This window comes from Anabrus simplex, chromosome 5 (assembly GCF_040414725.1).
Source record: "Anabrus simplex isolate iqAnaSimp1 chromosome 5, ASM4041472v1, whole genome shotgun sequence".
NCBI classification, from domain to species: domain Eukaryota; kingdom Metazoa; phylum Arthropoda; class Insecta; order Orthoptera; family Tettigoniidae; genus Anabrus; species Anabrus simplex.
The window spans coordinates 397,610,992-397,636,313 of record NC_090269.1 but is presented as its reverse complement, the minus strand read 5'-3'; the positions used below and the strand labels follow the sequence as shown (position 1 = coordinate 397,636,313).

The window sequence follows — 25,322 nt, the reverse complement described above, 5'->3', positions numbered from 1 at the left end:
ATTAACTTCCAAGTCCTATTACTGTATTAACATTCGTGTAATGAATTCACACGACAGGAAAACAGCTCCCTCACTCACTCATTCACTCTCTATTTTTGTATATTATCATCAGTCACTGAAACTATTTTGAAATATTACGACGCACATTATCGCGAATAGTGATTGACGTGTGTAAATATTTTCCATGAATTTTGTTTTTTCCTGATACCGTATCATCATTATAGCTGACTCAATTGAAGTAATATTTCTCTTATCGTTCATATATAGGTTCAGTACTCGTTGTACAATTGAAAATACTTCCGCAGCAGATCATGAAGTTCATCGTAGTTGCACTCCTCTTTGCAGCAACGCTCCAGGTGAGAAAATCTCTCCATAGTTAATGATAACTAGAAACATAAATGAAAATTCAGCTACATAGTAACAGTACGTGCAGCATTTGTCCAAAAGTATAGTGTACTACAGTTTCTCATCGCATTAGGAAATGTTTTTATTCTTCAAGAACTACAGTGTATTATTCTTCATTTTCTTTCTTTCTTTCTTTCTTTCTTTCTTTCTTTCTTTCTTTCTTTCTTTCTTAATCCGTTTACCCTCCAGGGTTGGTTGTTCCCTCGGACTCAGCGAGGGTTCCCACCTCTACTACCTCAAGGACAGTGTCCTGGAGCGTGAAACTTTGGGTCGGGGGATACAACTGGGGAGAAGGACCACTACCTCGCCCAGGTGGCCTCACCTGCTATTTTGAACAGGGGCCTTGTGAGAAATGGGAAGATCGAAGCAGATAGACAATGAGGAGGAAAGGAAGCGGCCGTGGCCTTACGTTAGGTAACATCCTGGCATTTGCCTGGAGAAGTGGGAAAGCACGGTAAACCACTTTGAGGGTGGCTGAAGTGGGAATCGAACCCTCCTCAACTCATTTCACCTCCCGAGGCTGACTGAACCCCATTCCAACGCCCGTACCACTTCCCAAATTTCGTGGCAGAGCCGGGAATCTAACCAGGGTCTCCGGAGGTGGCAGCTACTAACCACTAAATCAGAGAGGAGAACCAGTATATTATTATGAACGTTGATGTCAAATCATGTCCGTTGAGTACCCCAGACTATTAAAAATAATTTTTGAATAAATGAATAAATAAGAAATTATATATGAAGAAGGAACAAATTCGTTTAAGTTCCTATTTAACTTATTTTAACTCATTAACACTTAGTTTAGTCCACCTCTGTGGTGGTTAGATTGATTACCTGCCACACCGGGAGGCTTGGGTTCGATTCCCGGCTCTGCCACGAAATTTGAAAATTGGTTCGAGGGCTGGAACGGCGTACACTCAGCATCGGGAGGTTAACTGAGTAGAGGGGGTTTCGATTCCCACTTCAGCCATCCTCGAAGTGTTTTTCCTTGGTTTCTCAATTCTCCTCCAGGCAAATGCTGGGTTGGTACCGAACTTAAGGCCACGGCCGCTTCTTTCCCCTTTCCTTGTCTATTCCTTCCAAACTTCCCATCCGCCACAAGGCCCCTATTCTGCATAGCAGGTGAGGCCGCCTGGGTGAGATACAGGTCCTCCTTCCCAGTTGTATCCCCGACCCAATGTCTCACGCTCCAAGACACTGCCATTGAAGCGGTAAAGGTGGGATCCTCGCTAAGTCCGAGGGAAAACCAATCCTGGAGGGCAAACGGATTAAGAAAGAAAGAAAGAAAGAAAGAAAGAAAGAAAGAAAGAAAGAAAGAAAGAAAGCAGGAAACTTATTTTAATTAAGTAGTTTCTTTTTCAGGAATGATGATAATTATGGCATGTGGCCTTCGGAGTGGCTTGGTGCATGTTTTTCTGAATTGACGCCATATGGGCAACCTGCGCGTCTGTGAGGATGGGGCCTTATCTAAGATGAAATCTAATGTTGAAGACGTCACAAACACCAAGCCGCCGAGCCATAGGAATTAATTAATGGAAGTTAAAATTCGCAAACCGACAGGGAATCGAACTCGGGGACCCTTGAACCAAACGCCATCATGCTAACCTTTTGAAACTGAGCCGGACTTTTCATGGAAATTTGTTTGGCAGACAGTTCTGTTTGCGTGATCTCCCTGATTAAGACTTCAAGGAGAGTTCTAATATCTTGACTAAGTTTTCTCGCACATCTACTGTAATATTGCCAGAGTCAGCAAATTTCCCGTAGCCCTATTTCATTTTCGGGAGGCCTGAGTTATTTCGGTTCTGTGCACCAAGTTCACAGATTTTTCGGTGAGATTTTTCTATCTGTCCTCTCAAAACCACAGTTGATCGCTTTCTGGAAATATTGCTTCCATCTTTGCAAATGTCAAGTTACAAAATCTGGAGTTAACCATATTCGTCCCGATTTGGTATAATTCCCTTGTACTTCCGTCTCTTTTGTTCCATGATAATGAATATCTTATTCTGTCCCTTCTCTGTTTCTGCTTCCATAATACATGTCGGAATAAACGTGTTATTTTGCTAGCGTCACAGCACTTTATAATCATTTTCTCGCGTATCTATACGGTGGTTTTTTTTTTTTTTTTTTTTTTTTTTTGCTTGTTGGTTTACGTCGCGCCGACACAGATAGGTCTTACGGCGACGATGGGACAGGAAGGGGCTAGGAGTGGGAGGGAAGCGGCCGTGGCATTAATTAAGGTACAGCCCCAGCATTTGCCTGGTGTGAAAGTGGGAAACCACGGAAAACCATCTTCAGGGCCGCCGATAGTGGGGTTCGAACCTACTATCTCCCGAATACTGGATACTGGCCGCACTTAAGCGACTGCAGCTATCGAGCTCGGTTCTATACGGTTCAGGTATTCATCCATTCTAAATATATCCGATACATTCTTTGCCTCATTCCTGGTTTTAATTTTCTCCTATGTTTTAGGTTACCACCACCATGTCTTTTGCTAACATTCACCTAAAATATGACATCCCAAGCATATTTTTCTCAGCCTAACTGATTATTTCTGCAGTCACCTCCGAGTTTTAATTTTCTTGGTCCAGAGCAGACAGGGTGAACTTCTTCCAAGAAGCTTTTACGACAGCCGTACTGCAATATCCACCACTTCCCCTTAGGTGCTCCAACTTTAAATTTCATACATCTGATGCCAGCATGGTAAGAAACCAAGTCGATGTAGTATTCCTACAGCCTCTCCAGAGAAGATTAAATTTAGCATTGGCTTATCATTTCAAGACCTCTTATCTTACACAGCAATTAATGCACTTGAATATTATTTCTTCCACCTGCAACGGTGATCCAGTGGCTTAACGTTTCAACAAAGAAAGTGTTGATTACTAATTAAAATCCTTAGGAGTGTTCGCTACGTCCTCATCAGTTACATTTCTGTGATCGACGTCGTGTCTTTGACTATACCCCTCCTCTGTTAGCAGTACCAACATGGCCATAAAGTAAACACACATAACAAGTGGTTCCTCGTTTAGGATCGAACTTACATCCACGTCCCTTTATTAATTTATTTCACCTATTAAGCACTGATTATGTTAATAAACAGGTTCTCTACGAATAGCTGAATACCTGTTATTCTCTCGGTTTTTTCTTAGGGCCGATGACCTTCGATGTTAGGCCCCTTAAAACAACAAGCATATATATATTTCGTATGGCATGAGGATACATTGTTACAATTTGGTTATTTACAAATATGTACAATTTTTTTCTATCACTCTTACTGCCCTAAATGTCGACTATTTTACACAGCCATGGAAACCACGATGCAGATGGGAACTTTGCCCTACATTTTATGCGTTGCCTAGGCCACAGAGCTTAAATTGTTTATTTACACCTTCTGCCCTTACTTAGTCAGCCATCTTTAGAGCGGGGTTTTCGTTGCTACACGTCCGTAGGTTTAACCTCATATTACCCTACACGTGATCCCTGGGTGGTGCTAAAAGAGCAACAACTTTGGCTGCTGGACCCAAAGCTCTGCTTTGTGGATATCCCAGCAATTCAGAGGATTCATCAACTCAATATGAGAAAAATTATTAAAATCTTAAATGACCCTTTTAAGAGCCCCACTGAAAATCATGATCCTACTCTAAACATTCTGCAGCTCAACATCGAAGGAGCAAGTCGACCAAAAAGTGACTATCTAACAAAAATACTGACTAACCACAAGGTGTATATTGTTCTACAACAAGCATCATCATGATACAACTCTTCATATCATTACTCAGAACTTCTACACTGTGCCTCTTTGTGTTGGTAAGATATAGTTGGACCCACGAGAGTTGAAATCTGACGTTTAGCTCCACCGGCAGAAAAACTTGACTATCGCAGCTCGAAAATGCTCTGTTGCTATGGCAACGATAACAGAGATGCCACATTTAAAGATGCTATCGCCACGTGGCTTGACTTGCTCTCAGTCGCTTCTGTGATGTTACTCGGAGTGATACAGTGTTAGCTGTGTTAGTTGTTGATGGTTTATGTAATAAATCAACTGTTTGTTCCCTGAATATTATTTTCGTTGTTAGTATTTTTTATAAGTAAATCAGCGGCTAGTTGTACTGTTCTATTCTCTATTTAACATGTGCATTTGTTGAGGTTATTGTCAGTTTAGTGAATATGAAATCTCATATTTATCCGCAATGACGTGTTCTGTCTTCAATGCCGGAATTATTAGCACGAGCTTAGGAACGGGTCAAAGTTTATTGAATTGTGTTAAGCCAACATAATAATAATGTTATTTGTTTTACGTCCCACTAACTACTCTTTTACGGCTTTCGGAGACGCCGAGGTGCCGGAATTTAGTCCCGCAGGAGTTCTTTTACGTGCCAGTAAATCTACCGATGCGAGGCTGACGTATTTGAGCACCTTCAAATACCACCGGACTGAGCCAGGATCGAACCTGCCAAGTTGGGGTCAGAAGGCCAGCGCCTCAATCGTCTGAGCCACTCAGCCCGGCTAAGCCAACATAGTCGATTAAATATTCAGTCTGTATGAAAAGATGAAATGCCGCAGACGGAGGTAACTATGACAACGCAGCGTACTTCTTAGTTAGTGATTTCGCCGCTCAAATGTCAGACTTAATTAAACACTCGTGGGTCCAACTATAGTAAATAACCTCCACCAGTGTATTTATTTCCCCTCTGCATTAGGTCTATGGAACACATACGATCTGCTGCTACGTTCCTTCCATTAAGTCCGTCACTTCGCGCCTTCAACCTGTCATTTTTTCAAAGTATAATGTCCCTACGTTCACGTTTATTCTATGTCTCTAGTACTGTTGTTATGTTGAGGTGGCCTCTCTAGCCAAATACGTGCATTTAGCGGTATCATTCGCATAGTCTTGAAGCTTGCGTCGGTCGGTTGCAATGTACGCTCTATCCTTGTTCAAGAATATACTGTACTAGCTGATGTACCCGTGCTTCGCTACGGAATTCTAAATTGTATACAGAATTCTAGGTTAGGTAGTGTACACGTTGTGAGCAAGATTGTATTAAATTGCGTAGCTCTTAACGTTACCCTAGAAACACGACGGGGAAGTCACCAAACGTTTTTTCACATATGAAGACTGGGTTGGGGAGTTTTTATTTTAATGCCAGACACTCGTTCTCCACCTGCCTTTTTACATCCTCAGAAAGACTGTCTTAGTAGTTTCCCCAATTGAAATGAACATAGGTCATTACAATGACGTCAGTATGAATGGCGCGATTAAAAGCAATGCTTTTATATGAAATACTCGATCAAATGAAAAACCACACATTTTCTCTGCCGATCTAACAGCCCAAAGTTCCAGAGCTGGAATGACCAAGCCGTGATCCGTGAACACACTTCGTCTTATCTTCGGCCGAGTGGGAGTGTCGAATAGTGGAGACTCCCAGAGCCAAACCTATGCCCTCTTACTAATCTGTTTAATAGGAGTACCCGTTCAGTCGGAAAATCTCAGTTCACTACGCAGGCGGCGGAAAAATCTATCTGACTTGGAGACAATTTTTTTTTTCCAAGCCAGAGGAGAAACCCCACCTCACTGCTAATTTGGAATAAAATGCATGTAGAATTTAATAAGAGTGAAGAGGAAGAAGCTTTCCTTAAGAAACGGCTCTTTTCAGGGTTGAATTTTGAGTTATTTTGTGAATTGTGTGGAGCTATAATTTGGATTAGTTCTAAATTGTAATCCTAGACCAGGTCATACTAATACTAATACTACTAAGTGAGCGTTTGCCTTAAGAGCGCACACTGCTCATTGAAAACAGTGTGTCAGAGTAGGGATCGAATAGCAGGAATATTCTGGTGAACCAGTCTGTAACGTACCGGCAGTATCAGAAAATATATGAACCAGAGGAATGGCATGCTAGAGAAGAAAGTTTACTAACTCCCTAGCTATTTTCCTCCAATATTCAGTCAGGCTGTTATACTCGTTATGCAGCAGTAATCCCATCTATTTGAGTTGAGCAGCAGCATAAGAGACAAAGAACATCACAACAAACAATGGTCAATGTAATGTTATTGTTGATCATTGTTATGCACTCTCAATATTGTAGGCTTCCACATTTAGTTTTCCCCCGACTCTGAAATACCACTCTTAGCATAGTCGGTACGGTAAAACTGAATAAAACATAAATGATCGGAAATTGTATTTTCTATAACTTATGTTATGTAGTACTTTTCGGTAGGATCAATAACATGGGTATTTAAAAATTAAATTTTAAGCGCCTTCCCCTCAACTACAATTTCATCCAGGGTGAATAAAATTGTTTACAGCTTAGACTGTAGTTTCTTATTCCCCGACTCCATATACCGATTTTCATTAAATTCTGTTAACCCATGTTCTCGTGGCTCGGCGTCGATATGGACTAAGCAACAAAAATACAAATTGATGAATATCTGTATTATCGAAGCCGGTACGGTAACAATGTATAACATAAATGATCGTAAATTAAATTACATATAACTTTCGTTATGTAGTATTTATCGATAGGACCACTAATAAAATAAATATTTGAGAATTAAATTTTAGGCCTTCCCCTAAACTACCATTTCACTCAACGTGAGTAAAATTATTTATAGCCTAGATTGTAGCGGCTCATCCCCCGACTTTAATACCAATTTTCATTAAATTCTCTTCAGCCGTTTTCTAGTGATGCGTGTACAGACAGACAGACAGACAGACAGACAGACAGACAGACAGACAGACAGACAGACAGACAGACAGACAGACAGACAGACAGAAATTACGGAAAAGTAAAAAGTGCATTTCCTTGTTACTATGAACATGACCGATACAGAAATACAATTTTTTTCAAATTCTGAGCAATGTACAGACAAAACTCTTATTTTATATATATAGATTTCTCTACAAACTATGGTCGCGTGGATGTGGGGTAAGAAGAGCGAGGGGTAAACTTGGCTGTCGGGCATGTTTCAAGGCCTGGCAATAAACATTTGTTCCGTCCGCGGTTATTCTTGCGAAATGAGGTTGCTGTTCTCAGGCTTCAAAGCGGTAGTGCAATAATTTTGCTTTGGTTACACATTTACTATAATTTACATGTACTGCTTATGAACAAGTTATTAGTGAACATGCATCTGTTTCAGAGAGTTCCCACTGTCAGTCACGAGTAATGATTTTAGCTTAAAATCTTAAAACCTACTCGTCAAGCGCAGAGAGTAACCTTTTTTTTTTTTTTTTTTTTATTGAGAGCGAGTACATGAGAGTCCCGGGACGAAAACTATGCCCCTCTACTCATCTGTTTCCGCGACATAGCCGATGAGTCGGAAAATATCCATCATGTGCGCTGGCGGGGGAAAAACGATCTGTCGTGAAGAGAAGATATTTCTCCACGTCAGAGAAGAAACCCCCTCTTCGCTACTCTGTAAAAATCAAATAATCTGGTGGAGTAAAGTTGGGCGAAGAAGAAATTGTTTAAGAGGTAGGGAGCTTCCTTCTTAACAAACGGGACGTTTCAGGGGGGGGGGGGGTGTTGAATTTTGAATTCAGTTATAAAGGAAACAATGAGGCCGAAAAAGGGGACGTTACCAGTTAAAACAGGTCATAAGTTAGCCAAGGGCCGCGATATTTGAATCTAGTGTTCGGCTTCTTGGTCCATGGCTTCTCACTCAGTTTTATACCAGATTTCCTTCCTGTTGCAACTCTCCCCGTTTATCAGAAATTGTGACCGGCACCATGCTTACCTCATTGACTGGGTTTATTTCCCAGATCCTACCGGTGTTAATGTAAATTTTACTGAAGATTATTTTGTACCAAAAAATGGAGGAATATTAAATTCTGAACTCCATACTTTACACAATTTTATCGGAATAGAAAGGTATACTTTACATCAGCCTAGGAGTAGAATGGGGAAGCAAATTAGTGTCATGAGAATGCTTGTGTAAGATTTTTCTATGGACTTCCTTGCGCTGACCATGTCACACAGTCGTACACACAGCTCGGTTGGCTCCGCCTGCAAGAACAACGCACACAGCATACTCCTTGCAGTTTGCATAGTATTCTAAAAACTTTTCAACCAGCCTACCTCCGTGATCGCATCAAGCTCCTGTCCAGAGACCATAACAAAAATATCCGATCCTGCACAACCATGTGTTTATCCCTTCCTGTACACAGAATAACAATCTACAGGAAATAATTCGCCGTTACGGCAGCCCGACAATGGTACCTCCTAGCAGTGGACGTCAGAAGCATGTCCAGCAGCTCAACTTTTAAACATGCCCGTGTGGAAATACTAGGTAAATATGCATGAATCAACCAAATTTGACCTGAAAATATTCCCTCCTATTTCCTCTTCATCATTATTTCCCACTTCCTTTCACAAATCATCATCATCTTCTTCTTCTTATACTTTTTACTAATCCTTCTCTTCACCTCTCAATTTGAAGGCGATATCTCGATATATTGTAGAAATGAACTGTATATATTTATGGAAATTTCTCTTTAGTAGTTATAGTACTAATTATTCATACCAAGCTGGATAGCTGCAGTCGCTTAAGTGCGGCTAGTATCCAGTAATCGAGAGATAATGGGTTCGAGCCCCACTGTCGGCAGCCCTGAAGATGGTTTTCCGTGGTTTCCCATTTTCACACCAGGCAAATGCCGTGGCTGTACCTTAATTAAGGCCCCGGCCGCTTCCTTCCAATTCCTAGGCCTTTCCTATCCCATCGTCGCCGTAAGACATATCTGTGTCGGTGCGACGTAAAGCAAATAGCAAAAAGAAAAAAAAAAAAGAAAAAAAACCTCATTATTCATATATTCTTAATATACTCTACGCACGATGTGAATTATATAGATGATATGATTTGCTTTTCTACATGTGATAATTTCTATTAGTACTATTACTGTTTTTATTGTTAATATTGTTTTCACAATATTGACATCAGTACTTAGTATTCACTGTTTCTAGGTTAAAACTGGTTAAGTGTAAGAATGGGATTACATCCCTAACTTTGCCAGAATAAACAAAACATATTACTATTACCGGTCCCGATACTTCAATGCATGGTCTGTCAAAAGCGGATTGTCAGCGGACGTCCATATGACGCACGCTTTAGGAGAGTTACCTTACCGAGTGGGACTTCTGTTTATAGTGGCAGGGAGGAGCTGATGAGTTAGATATATTGTTATTCGTCTAGACCATACATATTCTGATAACTGTTGGTACTTCACACACTACTTCATCGCAGTATTTAAGCTATCTTTATATAACAGCGTAAACCTACTTTCATTATTAATAATTTGGTAACTATTGAAACAATACAGAAATGTACCTATATTTTCTCATGCACAGTCTCCCAATGTCTCAGGAATAAGCGTATCCCGGTGTTCATTCTGAAAAGAAAGAAAAAAAACACGTGGTTGGTTCATTCCCTAGATTGAAAGGAAATATGGTGACATATCAAGTTTCCCCAGGAACAAAAAATTAGTGATTGGTGTGTTTCACTTATGAAAAAGGGAGTACAGTGCTGGAATTCTAGTTTCAGTATAGACTGCTAACATAGCTGTCTTGCTGGATTTCTTATCACGTACTTATTTTGAAACTTCACCTTCTACTGATCTACAGTATTATCACCTTAACAAACTGTTCTTTCAATTTTGTTTCTAGGTTACCGTGGGTACGGTTACCCTTCATCGGAAACGTATTGAAGTACCCACAAATCCGAAGTACATAAGGGCGGAATGGAAAAAGATCATGCAAAATCAAGTGATAAAACCTGAGAAGAACGCTATCTACAGTGGAACTGATCCACAACCGGGTAAGTTTCATAATAAGAAATAAATACAATTGAAGCGTAAAATGAATTTAGAGGTGTCTCTTTAATTAGCTGTATTAAGGATAATGGAGGTGAAAATGTGGACGCCAGCGGGACCTAAATAACAAATTCTTTCCATTCCGACCAGTACTCAGATGATAGTGGAATTATTTTTCCACATAAATTTGTTAATCGATGTTGAAATAGGATATTCAAGTTGAATTTCTTGCGCAGTGTTCGTGGAATAATGCGTCCTTTTTGGAGAACATCGAAGATACCGAAATCTAAATCACATTAATTAAAATCAATGGGATAAAATAACAGAATGAGTCTGTTGTGGCTAGTTTTAATGACCGAATGCCCTTCCTGACGTCAACCTCATCAGAGGAGTTAATGAGATGAAACCAACGAGCTAGAAAGAGGACTATAGAGTGGCTAACATGGCTGCTACAGCGCTCTGGGTGGTGCGAAGACGAAATAGCGACTCCATAGTTTAAGCGCCATTCATATAATTTCTTCCGCATACGGTGCGATACTTTTAACAGATTAGATCGAAGAAATTATGCTCTCTACGTTTGTGGCATGCAATTGCAGAAATTGTAGAGAAAATACGAAGAATAAATATCATATTTCAGACAAGATTTTTTTTTTACTAAAGTACACAGTTTTGGGCGATTAGCAGAATTACGTTGCCTGTGTAGCACAATCCAGCACGTGTAGCCTACATTAGGCCTACTTTTATTTTCTTGTAGGAACTGGCAGCCAAACACGATAAAAGTTTTCCTGCCTGACTAAATGGCTCAGACGGTAGAGCGCTAGCTTTCTGAGCCCAAGTTGCCATATTTGGTATTTGAAGGTGCTCAGATAGGTCACCTTTGTGTCAGTAGATTTACCGGCCCGTAAGGGAACTCCGCCGGGGCAAAACTCCGGCACTTCAGTTTCTCCGAAAACCGTACTAAGTAGTCGGTAGGACGAAAAACCAAGACCACTATTTATTATTACATTGTATCCTACAGAGCACATTTCCCCCCAGCATTTTGAAAATAAATATAAAGTGAACAACGGTGTTACAAGACGCCTGCTGTCCAACGCCACACCTACAATATTTAGAATTTCCTAGTCACCCCATCCCCTCTGCCAACGATGAGGACTTTCAGTCCTACATCACCACTACTACTGAGCGAGTTGGCTACGTGCTTCGCGGTATATAGCTCTTAGCTTGCATTCGGGATATAGTGAGTTCTAATTCCACTGCCGACAGCACTGATAGCTGGTTTCCCGTGGTTCCCATTTTCACATCAGGTAATTACGGGGGCTGCTGTGCCTTAATGCCACTGGCACTTCCTTCGCAGTCCTAGCATTTCCCTAAACCCATCGTAGCTATAAGGCGTGTCTGAGTGGGTGCTACATAAGGCAAATAAAAATCGGCGTTACCATAATCTTCTTCCAAAGATAATCGAAGTGAATTATTCAGGAAAGTTAACTTATGTGATTTAAGAGCATTATCACAAGAAGAACTGTTCTCCTTTTCAGCAATTATTTCAAATTGTTTATCCTACAAATTCTTGTTCTTATTTATTATTATTATTATTATTATTATTATTATTATTATTATTATTATTATTATTATTATTATTATTAAGGGATACTTTATTACACCATTGTTCACTTCAAACCTTGTACCCCACAGCTCCAGAATACTTATTTTTCGTAAATTATTATTAGTTTTACGTCCTATTAACTACTTTTTCGGATAAGCCAGGTGCCGCAATGTTGTCCCGCAGGAGTTCTGAGGGATATGAGCACCTTCAAATACTATCGTACTGAGCCAGGATCGAACCTGCCAAGTTGTTTAGTGTCGGCACCTTGGCTGAATGATCAGCGTGCTGGCCTGTGGTTCAGGGGGCACCGGATATGACCGGGTTGAGGATTTTAACCGGGTAGTCGACAATTAATTACTCTGGATCCGGGACTGGATAACCTTCTTCATCTACACACAACAGAACATACTACAAACCACTACAGAAACACGCAATATTAAATACATCACTCCACCTAGGGTTGGCGTCGTGAGGAAGGGCATCCGGTCGTAAAATTAGGCTAAATCCATACAAAATTCCAATTCCAGGTAAATGGAAAGATACTAGGATTTATTATTATTATTATTATTATTATTATTATTATTATTATTATTATTATTATTATTATTATTAAAGTTATATGAATTATTTCTCGATGTTGTTATATTACTTTGCTCAAGGTTTTCTGTTCTATATTTTCATTCCCTGTAAGTGGGTCTAAATTTTTGGCAATGTCTTGTGATTTGTTTTGTAATTTTGACTACTGGAAATGCGCTAATTTTCTTTATACAATATGTAAGTACGTAGCCTGTATCTTGTATTTTTAATGTCCTTTTAAACAGACATTGCGCATCTTTGAGTGCTTCCCTAATAAAGAAAACTGTGAAACGGTATTTATTCCCGCAGCCTCTGTACTTGCTTCATCACAAGCCCACTCGACTTGATCGCTTACAATATGGCGGACGTGGCTTTCAAGTAGATTCAAATATGGTGGTCCAATAGCCACTCTATAGTCCTCTTTCTAGCTCGTTGGATGAAACGAACGACGTGATATACGATAGGAAGGCAGAGGGTGAAATACGGTGCCGGCACATAGCCTACTCCTGTCTAATAGCACCAAGGGGTCTGCTGGAGGCTTATCGTCACCATCCGACGGACGAATCACCATCAAAAGTGTCATATGCCCTCACTCCACATGAGCACTGCGGAGAGGTTTAGAAGGTAATCCAGCCTTTTGGCACGCAATTTAATGATTAGAAATTGTATACCAACAACTTCTCTACCCTGCCGGCCAACATTCCGATGGTGAATTTCCTTTTCAACCAACGCGACTCGAACCGGATAACCACGGTATCAGATCGTTTAGACTTCAACGCCTTAACGATCATGGCCACCTGGCGGGCTACATAAAAGTAGTTAAATATTGTTACTATATTTCACTTACAGGGGAAAATAGCCGAATATAGGATACTTTAAAAAAATAAGTACCGAGCCCGATAGCTGCAGTCGCTTAAGTGCGGTCTGTATCCAGTATTCGGGTATAGTAGGTTCGAACCCCACTGTCGGCAGCCCTGAATATGGTTTTCCGTACTTTCCTATTTTCATCCCAGGTAAATGCTGGGACTGTACCTTAATTAAAGCTACGGCCGCTTCCTTCCCACTCCCACTCCCACTCCCACTCAGAGCCCTTCCCTGTCCCATCGTCGCCATAAGACCTATCTGTGTCGGTGCGACGTTGTGACCTACCCACTCTGCCCACAGATGTTTGACAAAATATAACGTGGCGGGTCACTTTAATATTAAAATAAATAAATGATATATCATTGTTTCTCCATAAACAATATCCTATGGGCGCCAGCCTTCAAGTTTATGGCTTGAAAACGAAAGTTGATAATTAATAATAATAATAATAATAATAATAATAATAATAATAATACGTAATGAGACTCAAAAAACTTCCAGGGGTGAGGTGACGAAACACAAATCATTAAGTACACTAACTTGGAATTTAAGGATCATTAATAATAATTTCAGAACATACAAATTAAAACAGCTATTTATGAGGATGAAAAATGTGACGTAACGGCGTATTAACGAAATCTGAACTTACGGAAGCAAAAGAAAAATTGAATGAAATTAACTCTAAGTAAATGAACTGTTGCGCGAAGACTTGCAGTAACTTATGCCATAAGCTCACCATGTGTAGACTTTGTTGTCTTGAAGCCGATGATCGATGGATCTCTCGTACCGGCCGCCTCATCTGTTGTTGGATTCCAGTCCTACTAATGCTTTTCCTGCCTTTAACACGTCCTACTGTACTCCTTACATAAAGTCGTAATGAGTCCTATTTTTAAATGCAAAACCACAATGGGTTATGTTCATGGAGAGAATACACTTGTATTCTTCCGTATTACGGAACAATAGTGTAGCTAAATTCATAACAAAAGCTCTCCTCCCCTATACTAGTCAAAATCGGTCTGCCGTTGACTACCTCTCGTCATTGAGATAACAAGTCCCAATGAGAGTAACTTTTGAGTAGTATCCTACGGTACTACTCAGATGCGAAGTGAACTAAGTTAAAATCTTCTCCGATGTGCAGACGTAGAAACGTTGTAAGAGTGTCTTCCAAGAGTGTCTCAGTGTCTAAGAGTGAGAATCAGAATGTCCGAATACGAGTGACAATCTGCTTACGAGTAAGAATAAGAATGTCCTCTCCAGCTCTTGTCTACGAAGTATATCGGTTCAAAAGTCTCCTTCCATCAGCCATATCACATGGTCCAGTAAGATTAGAGGTCTCATCCCTTCTCTTATGTATTGCTGTAAATCCATCACGTTGCTTCATTACGTTCATTCACATACGCTAAACTTTCCCGCTGAAATAAAGCGTCAGGTAGCGAAGTTCGAAAAGTGGGCGTTCATAAAGTTTCAACTGTCTCTTCTAGAGGTGGAGAGGGTAAGATCTCTCGTAACCTTGATGACGTTCTTTTCCTGGAAATGGGCTGAAATTAGCCTGCTGACTGGTCACCTCACAACGACTATTGGAAAATTTACTGCAAGATATTAATATGAATAATGTTGAAATACTTTACCCAATTATTTGTTCGTTCAGAATACGTTATAGCCGCGATACAAAGAAATGAAATTATGATTTAAATGGATGATAAAAACCCTATATATGTATACATATTAATTTAAAAATGACCTATCAGTGATAAAATATATACATCTTATCAATTAATTATATAGTTCAATAATTGAAAACATGCAGTGATGTCCCAAACATCACAACGTAAAGCAAATAGCAAAATAATAAGTATATAAATCACAAAAGTGATTTCTTGGCACTAACATGTGTTTGTTTTGTTTATAATGGTGTTCACAGAATTTAAACAACGATAGTTCCAGCACATATATTAAAAAAATTACATTTACATGCATAAATAAACAGCACACGTTGTAAGAATAGAGGTAGGAAGTTCATATTCACAGGACATGTTCATTAGTATGTTCTGCAGAAATGGTTAGATTTTCAGTCACCTAGGTTCAGCGTATGTCCTGTTACCTAATAGGCACTGGGTCCTCCATGGGCACTGATAACTTGTCCCATGCGTGATGGCATCGACGCATATACGGCGCGAATGGCGTCCTGGGGTATAGCCATCCATGCTGCATTCACCTAGTTCCACAGTTCATCTCTGGTGCTTGGCATTGGATCACAGCGCAGCACCCGTTGTTTCACCATATCCCACACATTTTCGACTGGCGATAAGTCCGGTGATCGTGCAGACCAGGGCAACAGTCTGACATCCTGTGACAAAAAGAAGGCACATGCAGCAAAAAGTGGTCGCGCATTGTCCTGCTGAAATATGGCGTCTGGGGTGTCATGCAGAAAGGGTATGGCTAATGGTCGCCGAATGTCATTCATGTAGGTCAAACTGGTCACAGTGCCCTGGAGACGCACCAACTGTGTTTTGTGGTTGTACCCAATAGCACCTCACACCATAAGGCCTTGAGTTGATGCTGTATGCCTTGTGCGAATGCAGTCCTCCTGTCTGCGGCGAACCCAAATGCAGCCATCATTTTGAAACAAACAGAACCTGGATTCGTTCGGAAACAGTATCTGCTGCCATTCCTGTCCCCAGTGACGTCGTTCAATACATCATTGCAGTCTAGCCTGTTTATGCACATTGGTCAAAGGTAGACGGAGAAGTAGACAACGCGCCGGTAACGCAGAACGTAACAAACGGCGACAGACTGTCACTCTTGATAGTGTACGATGTTTACACTGTTCCACTGTTAGACCAGAGCCGAGGAGGACGCAGATCTGTCCTGCAATGCCACTCGGATGAGGTGTCGATCTCTTCGGGGGGTGGTCTGGATGGTGCAACCATCTCGTAGTGTTCTACGGCCTTTTGTGAACCATGTCTATACACCCGTTGCACTGCCGACACACTTCCTCCCACACGAGCAGCAATTTCCCGGATGGACGCATGATGTTCTCTCATTCCAATAATGCGCCCTCTCTCAAACTCACTTATTTTACGGTACGGTTCTCGCATACGTCTGCGATGCATCTTGCACGTCTGCTCAAGACACACTAATCCATTACCTTCGGTTTATAGCGACAACGAGAGCCACAAATGATATTAATTTATTCAGAACATATTCATGCACATGTTCTATGAATATGAACTTCCTATCTGTAGTCTTTAAAGGTGTTCTGATTTTCATGAACATGAGTGAACTTATTCCATTAACTTAAATATATGAGGTACCATTAAAATGAAACGTGGGTTCCTAAAATTTGACGATACTGTCTCCTATTTTCGAACACTCTCCGATATTAGGAGGGGTTATGTTGGCGAGACGGTGAAGGCGTGCTCTGGACGTGGATTTGATTCCCCGACAGGAAGTCGACAAATATAAGAAATGAGATTTCCATTTCCGAAGGTGCACATGGCCCTGAGGTTCACTCAGCTTACACCAGAAATAAGTACCAGGTTCATTCCTGCGGGGTGGGGGTGGGGGGGAATGTGGCCACGCGTAGAGCTAACCCCTTTACCCCACCAAGTGCTTAGTTTACGGAGAGTGGAAGCCGTCCAAGAGTCTACATGGCTTGTACTGAGATGACTGTTTTTATATCTGGAATTAGACAACACTACAACCATATGTCTTACATCGTTTCAGTTTAACTCCGTAAACATCAGCTCATATCGAAATCTTCCAGTCATTTACATTGGCACACTTTTCATGACAACTCATACATTTACTACGCCATTTATCGTCCTTAGAAAATAAACTTCAGTACTTAGAGCATAAATATATTCTTCTTCCACTTCATCATCCTCATCTCTATTTGACACAACGTCGTTATTTCTAAAATTCAGTTTTCTTCTTCATCCATTATTAGCCTTTCTCTTTTTCAATGTTGCACTTCCCTGCAATTCCCTTTTGTAAGCAGGTCTCGTAAAGGGCGCTCTACTTGAGCATAACTTTTTACAAGATGTTTTAGGTCGCACCGATACAGATAGGTCTTACGGCGACTATGGGATAAGAAATGGCTAGGAGTTGGAAGGAAGAGGCCATGGGTTTGATTAAGGTACAGCCCCAGCATTTGGCCGGTCTACCTGAACGTACACTCCAAGTAATTCTCCTTTTTAAACCAGTGAAGGTTTTATCTCTGCCACCCCTAGAGTTTAATAGCTTATAGTTTCTAGGTTAAAGTGCATACTTTAAATTTTATTACTGGTTAAGTGGCACAAGAACTATATTTAGCGTTTCAATACCTTCCCAGTCTTGTCTGTCGTGTTTTGATGTATGTAAGCACCACTGTCTTCGAACGGGTTCTCTGGTAGCCGGGATTTGTGGTTGTTATTACCTTAACGGCACGTTATGTCGGAGTTGCAGAAAGTTCATCCTACTGCTTTAAGTAGGGTAATGAATTTTTATCTATATTTCTCTTAATCTCTCCTCGGCCGAGTCTACTACGTTCTTCGTAAGCAGTCCTCCTCAATTCGCCTCACGGAAGTGTAGGCGGTAAGAACGATGTGAATATGACAAGCAGATTAGAGCACATGTAGGATGCAGTAGTTACATAGAAATGAGAAGGTTAGCAGAGGATAGGCTGGCATGGAGGGCTGTATCAAACCAGTCTATGGACTGATGACTCAAACAACAATAACAACCTTATCACTGAGGCTGGTTAATGCATACAAATTCATCAGCTACTGAGTTGATTCCCAATTTCTTTCCTTACCTCCTCATTCCGAGCAGACTCTTTCCATTATGTCCTCCTCTTGAAACCAGCAATATTGGTTTAGCTGTCCGGCTCCATGGCTAAATGGTTAGCATGCTGGCCTTTGGCCACAGGGGTACCGGGTTCGATTCCCGCCAGGGTCGGGAATTTTAACCATAATTGGTTAATTTCGCTGACACGGGGGCTGGGTGCATGTGTCGTCTTCATCATCATTTCATCCTCATCACGACGCGCAGGTCGCCCACGGGAGTCAAATCAGAAGACCTGCATCCGGCGAGCCGAACTTGTCCTCGGACACTCCCGGCACTAAAAGCCATACGCCATTTCATTGGTTTAGCTGCTCCAGTTTATTGAAATTATATACATAGCCTTTCCAGACTTCATTCTCGTAGAGCAAACGTGTTCTGATAGCAGACCGACTGAGAGCGACTCCTTTCTTACAAAACATCGTTGATCCATTTATACTTATTAGATTGCCATTCTGGGAAAATATGCATCCTAAATACTTGAAACAATTCATCTGATCCAGTTTTGTATTCCCCATAAACCTATGAATTAATTAACAGCGGAAGTGAAAATTAATTGTCTTTAATGTATTTCTAGCCGACGCAGGACTTTCGAGAGTAAGTGTTCACTCCCGAATCATTAACGGCGAACCGGCGAGGCGTGGACAATTCCCTTGGCAAGCAGCAATCATCGCAGACAACAGTCATTTGTGTGGAGGGTCCCTTATCTCCAACCAGTGGGTGCTGACTGCCGCTCACTGTGTAGAGCCGTAAGTTATTTTATTTAATCGAATCGCGCTTTTACAGAGCACGTTAAATCAGTACTTCAATTCTTGCTATGTTCGTTCTTCCACTCGGTCCACATCTGTTTCATTCGTCCTGATTTCTGTTTCCGAAGCTGTTCTATGTTATGTGGTTTCTTTCTTGTTCATCCCTGAGGATCACTTTTTGAATTTTGTCTCTAAATACTTTCCAATTATGTGTATCGTTAATATCAGTGTTTGCTTGTTTGAGATCATTTAATGTCTGTGTAAACCATGCTGGTTGTACTTTCAGTTTTATGATTTTATTAAATATTGCTTTTAACAGTCTGTCATTACTCATTCTGTTCAAATGTCCGAAAATTCGACAATCCTCCTTCATGCGTGATGTGTACTGTATTCTCCACATGCACGTAGATTTCTTTATTAGATCGTGGATTGTTACATTCTACAGTGGCCATGCGTGTTAACGCGTTACGGCAATGGAACAAAGCTATGCCTTCAGGAGATTAGTGGTTTCAAACCTCACCTTTGCTTTTACTGAGAATATTTTTTTCACTCCCGGGCAAATGCAGGAAAAGATCCTCTTCATAGGCCGCAGCAGATTCATTCCACCTTCTTACCCAACACATATCATCTCAATGAATATTGAATTTTCACGACCGCGTTGTAATCGAAACCGACTTTCAACCTATTAGGTCGTGTTACGTACATCTAGTACGTGTTGAAGAGATGTTAAGTACAGAACAAAAATGGCCAACCAGACACCAGTGGGATCCGAACCCACAACCTACAAGCTACAGGTCTGGTACTACTACCATCACACTGTGGAGTGCGTTTAAGTTGCCCGTTGAGGGCCAAGTCAATGAATATTGAATCTTCACGACCGCGTTGTAATCGAAACCGACTTTCAACCTATTAGGTCGTGTTACGTACATCTAGTACGCGTCGGTTGCTCTACCAATTGAGCTATGGTGGCCTAGGCCATCTTTGTTCTGTTGGAAAGGATCTAAGCTACAGGTCTGGTACTACTACCATCACACTGTGGAGTGCGTTTAAGTTGCCCGTTGAGGGCCAAGTCAATGAATATTGAATTTTCACGACCGCGTTGTAATCGAAACCGACTTTCAACCTATTAGGTCGTGTTACGTACATCTAGTACGTGTTGAAGAGATGTTAAGTACAGAACAAAAATGGCCAACCAGACACCAGTGGGATCCGGACCCACAACCTCCCGATTTCGAGTCGGTTGCTCTACCAATTGAGCTATGGTGGCCTAGGCCATCTTTGTTCTGTTGGAAAGGATCTAAGCTACAGGTCTGGTACTACTACCATCACACTGTAAAGTGCGTTTAAGTTGCCCGTTGAGGGCCAAGTCAATGAATATTGAATTTTCACGACCGCGTTGTAATCGAAACCGACTTTCAACCTATTAGGTCGTGTTACGTACATCTAGTACGTGCTGAAGAGATGTTAAGTACAGAACAAAAATGGCCAACCAGACACCAGTGGGATCCGAACCCACGACCTCCCGATTTCGCGTCGGTTACTCTACCAATTGAGCTATTGGTGGCCTAGGCCATCTTTGTTTTGTTGGAAAGGATCTAAGCTACAGGTCTGGTACTGCTACCATCACGCTGTAGAGTGCGTTTAAGTTGCCCATTAACTACTCAACACCGTGCTTGGCATCACTAAACTGGAACGCATCTACGATAAAACCATCAGGGAAAGATTTGACGTTGCAGTGATTCAAAACAATATGAGTGAGAGTTGTCTGTGATGGTTTGAACAGGTGCTTGGTTCGGTTGCCCATGGTATCACGAACATGATTTACAGTTTAGAAGAGCCTTAGTAGGAGGCAAAAGGAATCTCAAAATAATGGACTAATACGCTTCACAAAAGTTCTGATGAACGTCATTCTGCATCCAAACATGACCCCGATCGTAGCTAATATGAGCCCTTTTGACGTGCAAATTGCTAATTGTATGGCGAATTACCAATATGTAAGAATTATAGCTCTCATAATGTTTATTACTTGTGCTGGGCTGAGTAGCTCGGACGGTTGAGGCGCTGGTGTTCTGACCCCAACTTGGCGGGTTCGATCTTGGTTCAGTCCGTAGTTTCGCAAATTTCACGTCAGGCAAATGTTCAGGGTGTACCTTAATTAGGGCCAGACCGCTTCCTTCCCACTCCTAACACTTCCCTATCGCACCGCCGCCATAAGACCTATCTGTGTCGGTGTAACCTACAGTACGTTGTAAAAAAAGTAAAAGTAAATAACATTATTGTTTTTATATTTCTTGTGTGACAAAATATTTTAATTGAATCGGCTGTGACTGGCGCCATCTGTCTACGAAGAGGATTACGCCAGAATATTTATTTCTATAACAAGGAAAGGACGCTTGGAGCTGTACTTCGAAGCAAGTGGAACACCTAAGCAGACAAAGGGTAAGTGAGCGGTACTTGCCAACGGTTACATATTTCGACACCCTGTTCGAGGCTAGATTGTGCGCGGATTCCTTGATTGGTCAGACCAGAGAAAGAATAATTTCGTTGATTCCAAAACGACACGCGAAATCAAGTCCTATGCGGCGAAAGCGTCACGACAAATTGTAAATATGATTGAACGAGAAACTGATTGATGCCCTGATTCAGCATGATGGAAAGGCAGATGTCCATGTAATAAAACAGCTGACACTAGGCAAGAAAGCGTCTTTATCCAGGGGAGAATGTGTGCGTCTTATTGTCTTGATATTTAGAGATTCGGAGTGTCTTTTCTTTGGAAGAGTTCATCTTTTCATATTTTTCTACGTGAGTTTCAGAACATCTTAATCCGGGAGTTCGTGCTGGATTCTTTACTTGCGAATGAGCAACTTAATGACTTCATCGAGAGAGAGCACCTTACCACGATAAACTTCCTTTTGATATTTGAGAAAATGTAATGGATTTCTTCCTAAGAAAATACATAGCTTCCAATGACTGTACATTTGAACTTTATTCGTCAAGTCTTACTGGGTTAGTAAGAGGAGTTACACATAACTGAACTTTGCAAACATAGAAATCTGGGACACGCGTTGCTATATCCATGCGATGCTATAGAATTTATGTATTAATGCTGATCAAACTTGCGATACAGGCTTATCGTGCTTTAAATGTAAAGGAGAGGTTCGCCAGATTACGGCAGAAACTGGCGTACGTGTATGCTGATGTAGAAAAAAAAATGGGAGACATCACTGTTCAAGACATGTTGATAGCACGGGAAGAAGGTGGCGATGCAGAGGAGCCAAGGACTCGTGGACACTGAGACCACATCTACAGTAATGGCCGTCACTTTTTAGTGATATTGAGTGGAGGTAGAGCTAAGTTGAAGGAACGAGCGCACTTCAATTTATTAAATAACTAGCATATACACCCGTTCTTCTCATAGGAAATGGTAATCGATTTCACAATTCCTACATGAATTTATGCGAAGTTACATGCCTTGTTGTTACGACATGTTAAACTGATATTCTTCTACAAAAGCACGCGGCAGTAATTTTAATTATGATAAAGCTGAACAAAGTGGAGAAAGAATGGAATAGATCACAGAGACTTTTGAACGACACAGTTCCTGGTCCGAAGTTGTGCGTAATTCTCTGTTACATATTGTTCATCTGAAACCGGGATTGCCACTGTACCTGAAAACTCATGAAACCAATCGTTTACTGTAACCTCTCTTATTATCTGCTCAATCGAAAAGAGTAAACTGGCTCATTAGTTAAACCATTTAAACCAACTGGAAAAGACATGGCAGCCTATGAAACAGTCCATTAATGATAACACCCTTTTTATCCCCCTATCGAAAAAATGCACGTGAGAAAAACATTCTTAAAAATTGATTTTCGTTAAGGCTGCTAGTTTTCAATTAAAGTTGGTCATGAATACTTTGTGGGAAGATAAAAACACGATTTCGACATCCTACAAATCCCCCAGACTAGTCCTGGATTTAGAAATAATATTGACCCTAATACCTACGCAAGGACTGATACAAAGTTTGGTAGAAATATGTAGACTAGTTTGCCAGTTATAAGAACTCAACAAACGGACGAACAGACAAATCGACAGAAAAATTAAAAATATGTTCGCTCGATTTAGAGTGAAAAACATTCCGTTAATGATATCTCCCTTATTAATCCTTTTATCGAGATGGTGTACGTGAGAAAGGGATATTTAGAAATGTATTTCCATTAAGGCAGATAGATTTCCACTAAGTTTGTTTGTGTATATTTTATGGGAGTGCAAAACACGGTTTCGGTTTCGTATAAACGCACAGTCAATTGAGGGATTTAGCAACAATCTTGGCCCTAAAATCTACCCAAGGACAGGTGGATTCAAAATATGAAATTTGGTAGAAATATATCCAGCAGTTTTCAATTAATAATAACTGAGACAAACAGAAAAACAGACGCCAAAGCTAAAAATATGCAGATGGTCATTATTACACCTGAAAAGAATAACTGAGTGAAAATTTCGCCAAAATAGTCAATGTACAGACACACCGTCATTGCGATTTTATTTATATAGATGTTTGCTTAATTAGTGGTCAAGGGTATAGGTTAATTTCATTACTGTGTAAATTCAATTTGTTATCTGTAAATAATTTAACGTAATTATCACCAGTGCGTAGAGTCTTCTTGCTTTAGAAACCAAGTGGGTTAACTTCAATTCCTATTTCAATTTCTTTCTTTGATGATTATTTTGCTTTGTTTGTGGAGATACTATGGTCGTCTTGGGTTAAAATTAATATTTAAGGGTACTTATTCAAGTAATATGATTAATTTAAATTCAGTAAATACATTTTGGGAAACAAACGGGCATGACACATTTAGCCATGCATGCGAATGACTGTGAGTGTGTTAGATCTTGGGGGGGGATTTTGTGTTCGATGCAGTATAGAATCATTATCGATTTTTTTGATTGTGCATGTTTATTTTGGACTATTATGCTGCCCAGACACACAGAGTCCTCGTCTGCTATTCATTTTGTAAATATGTGTTTCTCGAGTGATTAAAGATGTAAGTGTTGTCTTAAATTTCGAATGAAGGGATTTTTTGTGTTGGCCAAACTGGATTTTGTTTCGAAGCCCGCATATGATTTATGTTTCTTTTAAACTTTCAAGTCATCATTTGAATACATGATTATTTGGAATTGACCACTAAAGGTATTGGGAATTTTGGAAAATATATTTTATAAATTAATTCAGGTTGAGCCAATAGCGACATAATTACGGTCATCAGATTTTATTTTAACTGCACGCGCGGATAAGCTTTTCATAACATATTCAAAGTTAATATTGGGAGAATCGCATATTGTGATATGTTAACAATTTATTAACATACATACATACATACATACATACATACATACATACATACATACATTATCATGATAGACTGTTATGCCTTTCAGCGTTCAGTCTGCAAGCCTCTGAGAATTTACTAAACGTCGCCACAATCCTCGATTTGCAACTTGTGTTGTGGCCTCATTTAGTTCTATACCTCTTATCTCTAAATCGTTATAAACCGAGTCTAACCATCGTCATCTTGGTCTCCCTCTACTTCTCTTACCCTCCATAACAGAGTCCATTATTCTCCTAGGTAACCTATCCTCCTCCGTTCGTCTCACATGACCCCACCACCGAAGCCGGTTTATGCGTACAGCTTCATCCATCGAGTTCATTCCTAAATTAGCCTTTATCGCCTCATTTCGAGTACCCTCCTGCCATTGTTCCCACCTGTTTGTACCAGCAATCATTCTTGCTACTTTCATGTCTGTTACTTCTAACTTATGAATAAGATATCCTGAGTCCACCCAGCTTTCGCTCCCGTAAATCAAAGTTGGTCTGAAAACAGACCGATGTAAAGATAGTTTCGTCTGGGAGCTGACTTCCTTCTTACAGAATACTGCTGATCGCAACTGCGAGCTCACTGCATTAGCTTTACTACACCTTGATTCAATCTCACTTACTATATTACCATCCTGGGAGTACACACAACCTAAATACTTGAAATTATCTACCTGTTCTAGCTTTGTATCACCAATCTGACATTCAATTCTGTTGAATTTCTTACCTACTGACATCAATTTAGTCTTCGAGAGGCTAATTTTCATACCATACTCATTGCACCTATTTTCAAGTTCCAAGATATTAGACTGCAGACTTTTGACACAGTCTGCCATTAAGACCAAGTCGTCAGCATAGGCCAAACTGCTTACTACATTTCCACCTAACTGAATCCCTCCCTGCCATTTTATACCTTTCAGCAGATGATCCATGTAAACTATGAACAGCAAAGGTGAAAGATTACAGCCTTGTCTAACTCCTGTAAGTACCCTGAACCAAGAACTCATTCTACATCAATTCTCACTGAAGCCCAATTGTCAACATAAATGCCTTTGATTGATTTTAATAATCTACCTTTAATTCCATAGTCCCCCAGTATGGCGAACATCTTTTCCCTCGGTACCCTATCATATG

General features: G+C 40.6%; 1 protein-coding gene across 1 annotated transcript in view; it reads left to right on the top strand.

Annotated features, from left to right (window-relative positions):
- The first annotated feature begins 255 nt into the window (after positions 1–255).
- Positions 256–25,322, top strand: part of LOC136874174 (brachyurin) — a 44,961-nt gene continuing 19,894 nt past the window's right edge. The window contains exons 1-3 of the mRNA XM_067147757.2: positions 256–356; positions 10,056–10,206; positions 18,643–18,814. Of these exons, the coding sequence (XP_067003858.2) occupies positions 312–356; positions 10,056–10,206; positions 18,643–18,814 (368 nt within the window). The 5' untranslated portion in view covers positions 256–311. The remainder of the gene's footprint in view (positions 357–10,055; positions 10,207–18,642; positions 18,815–25,322) is intronic.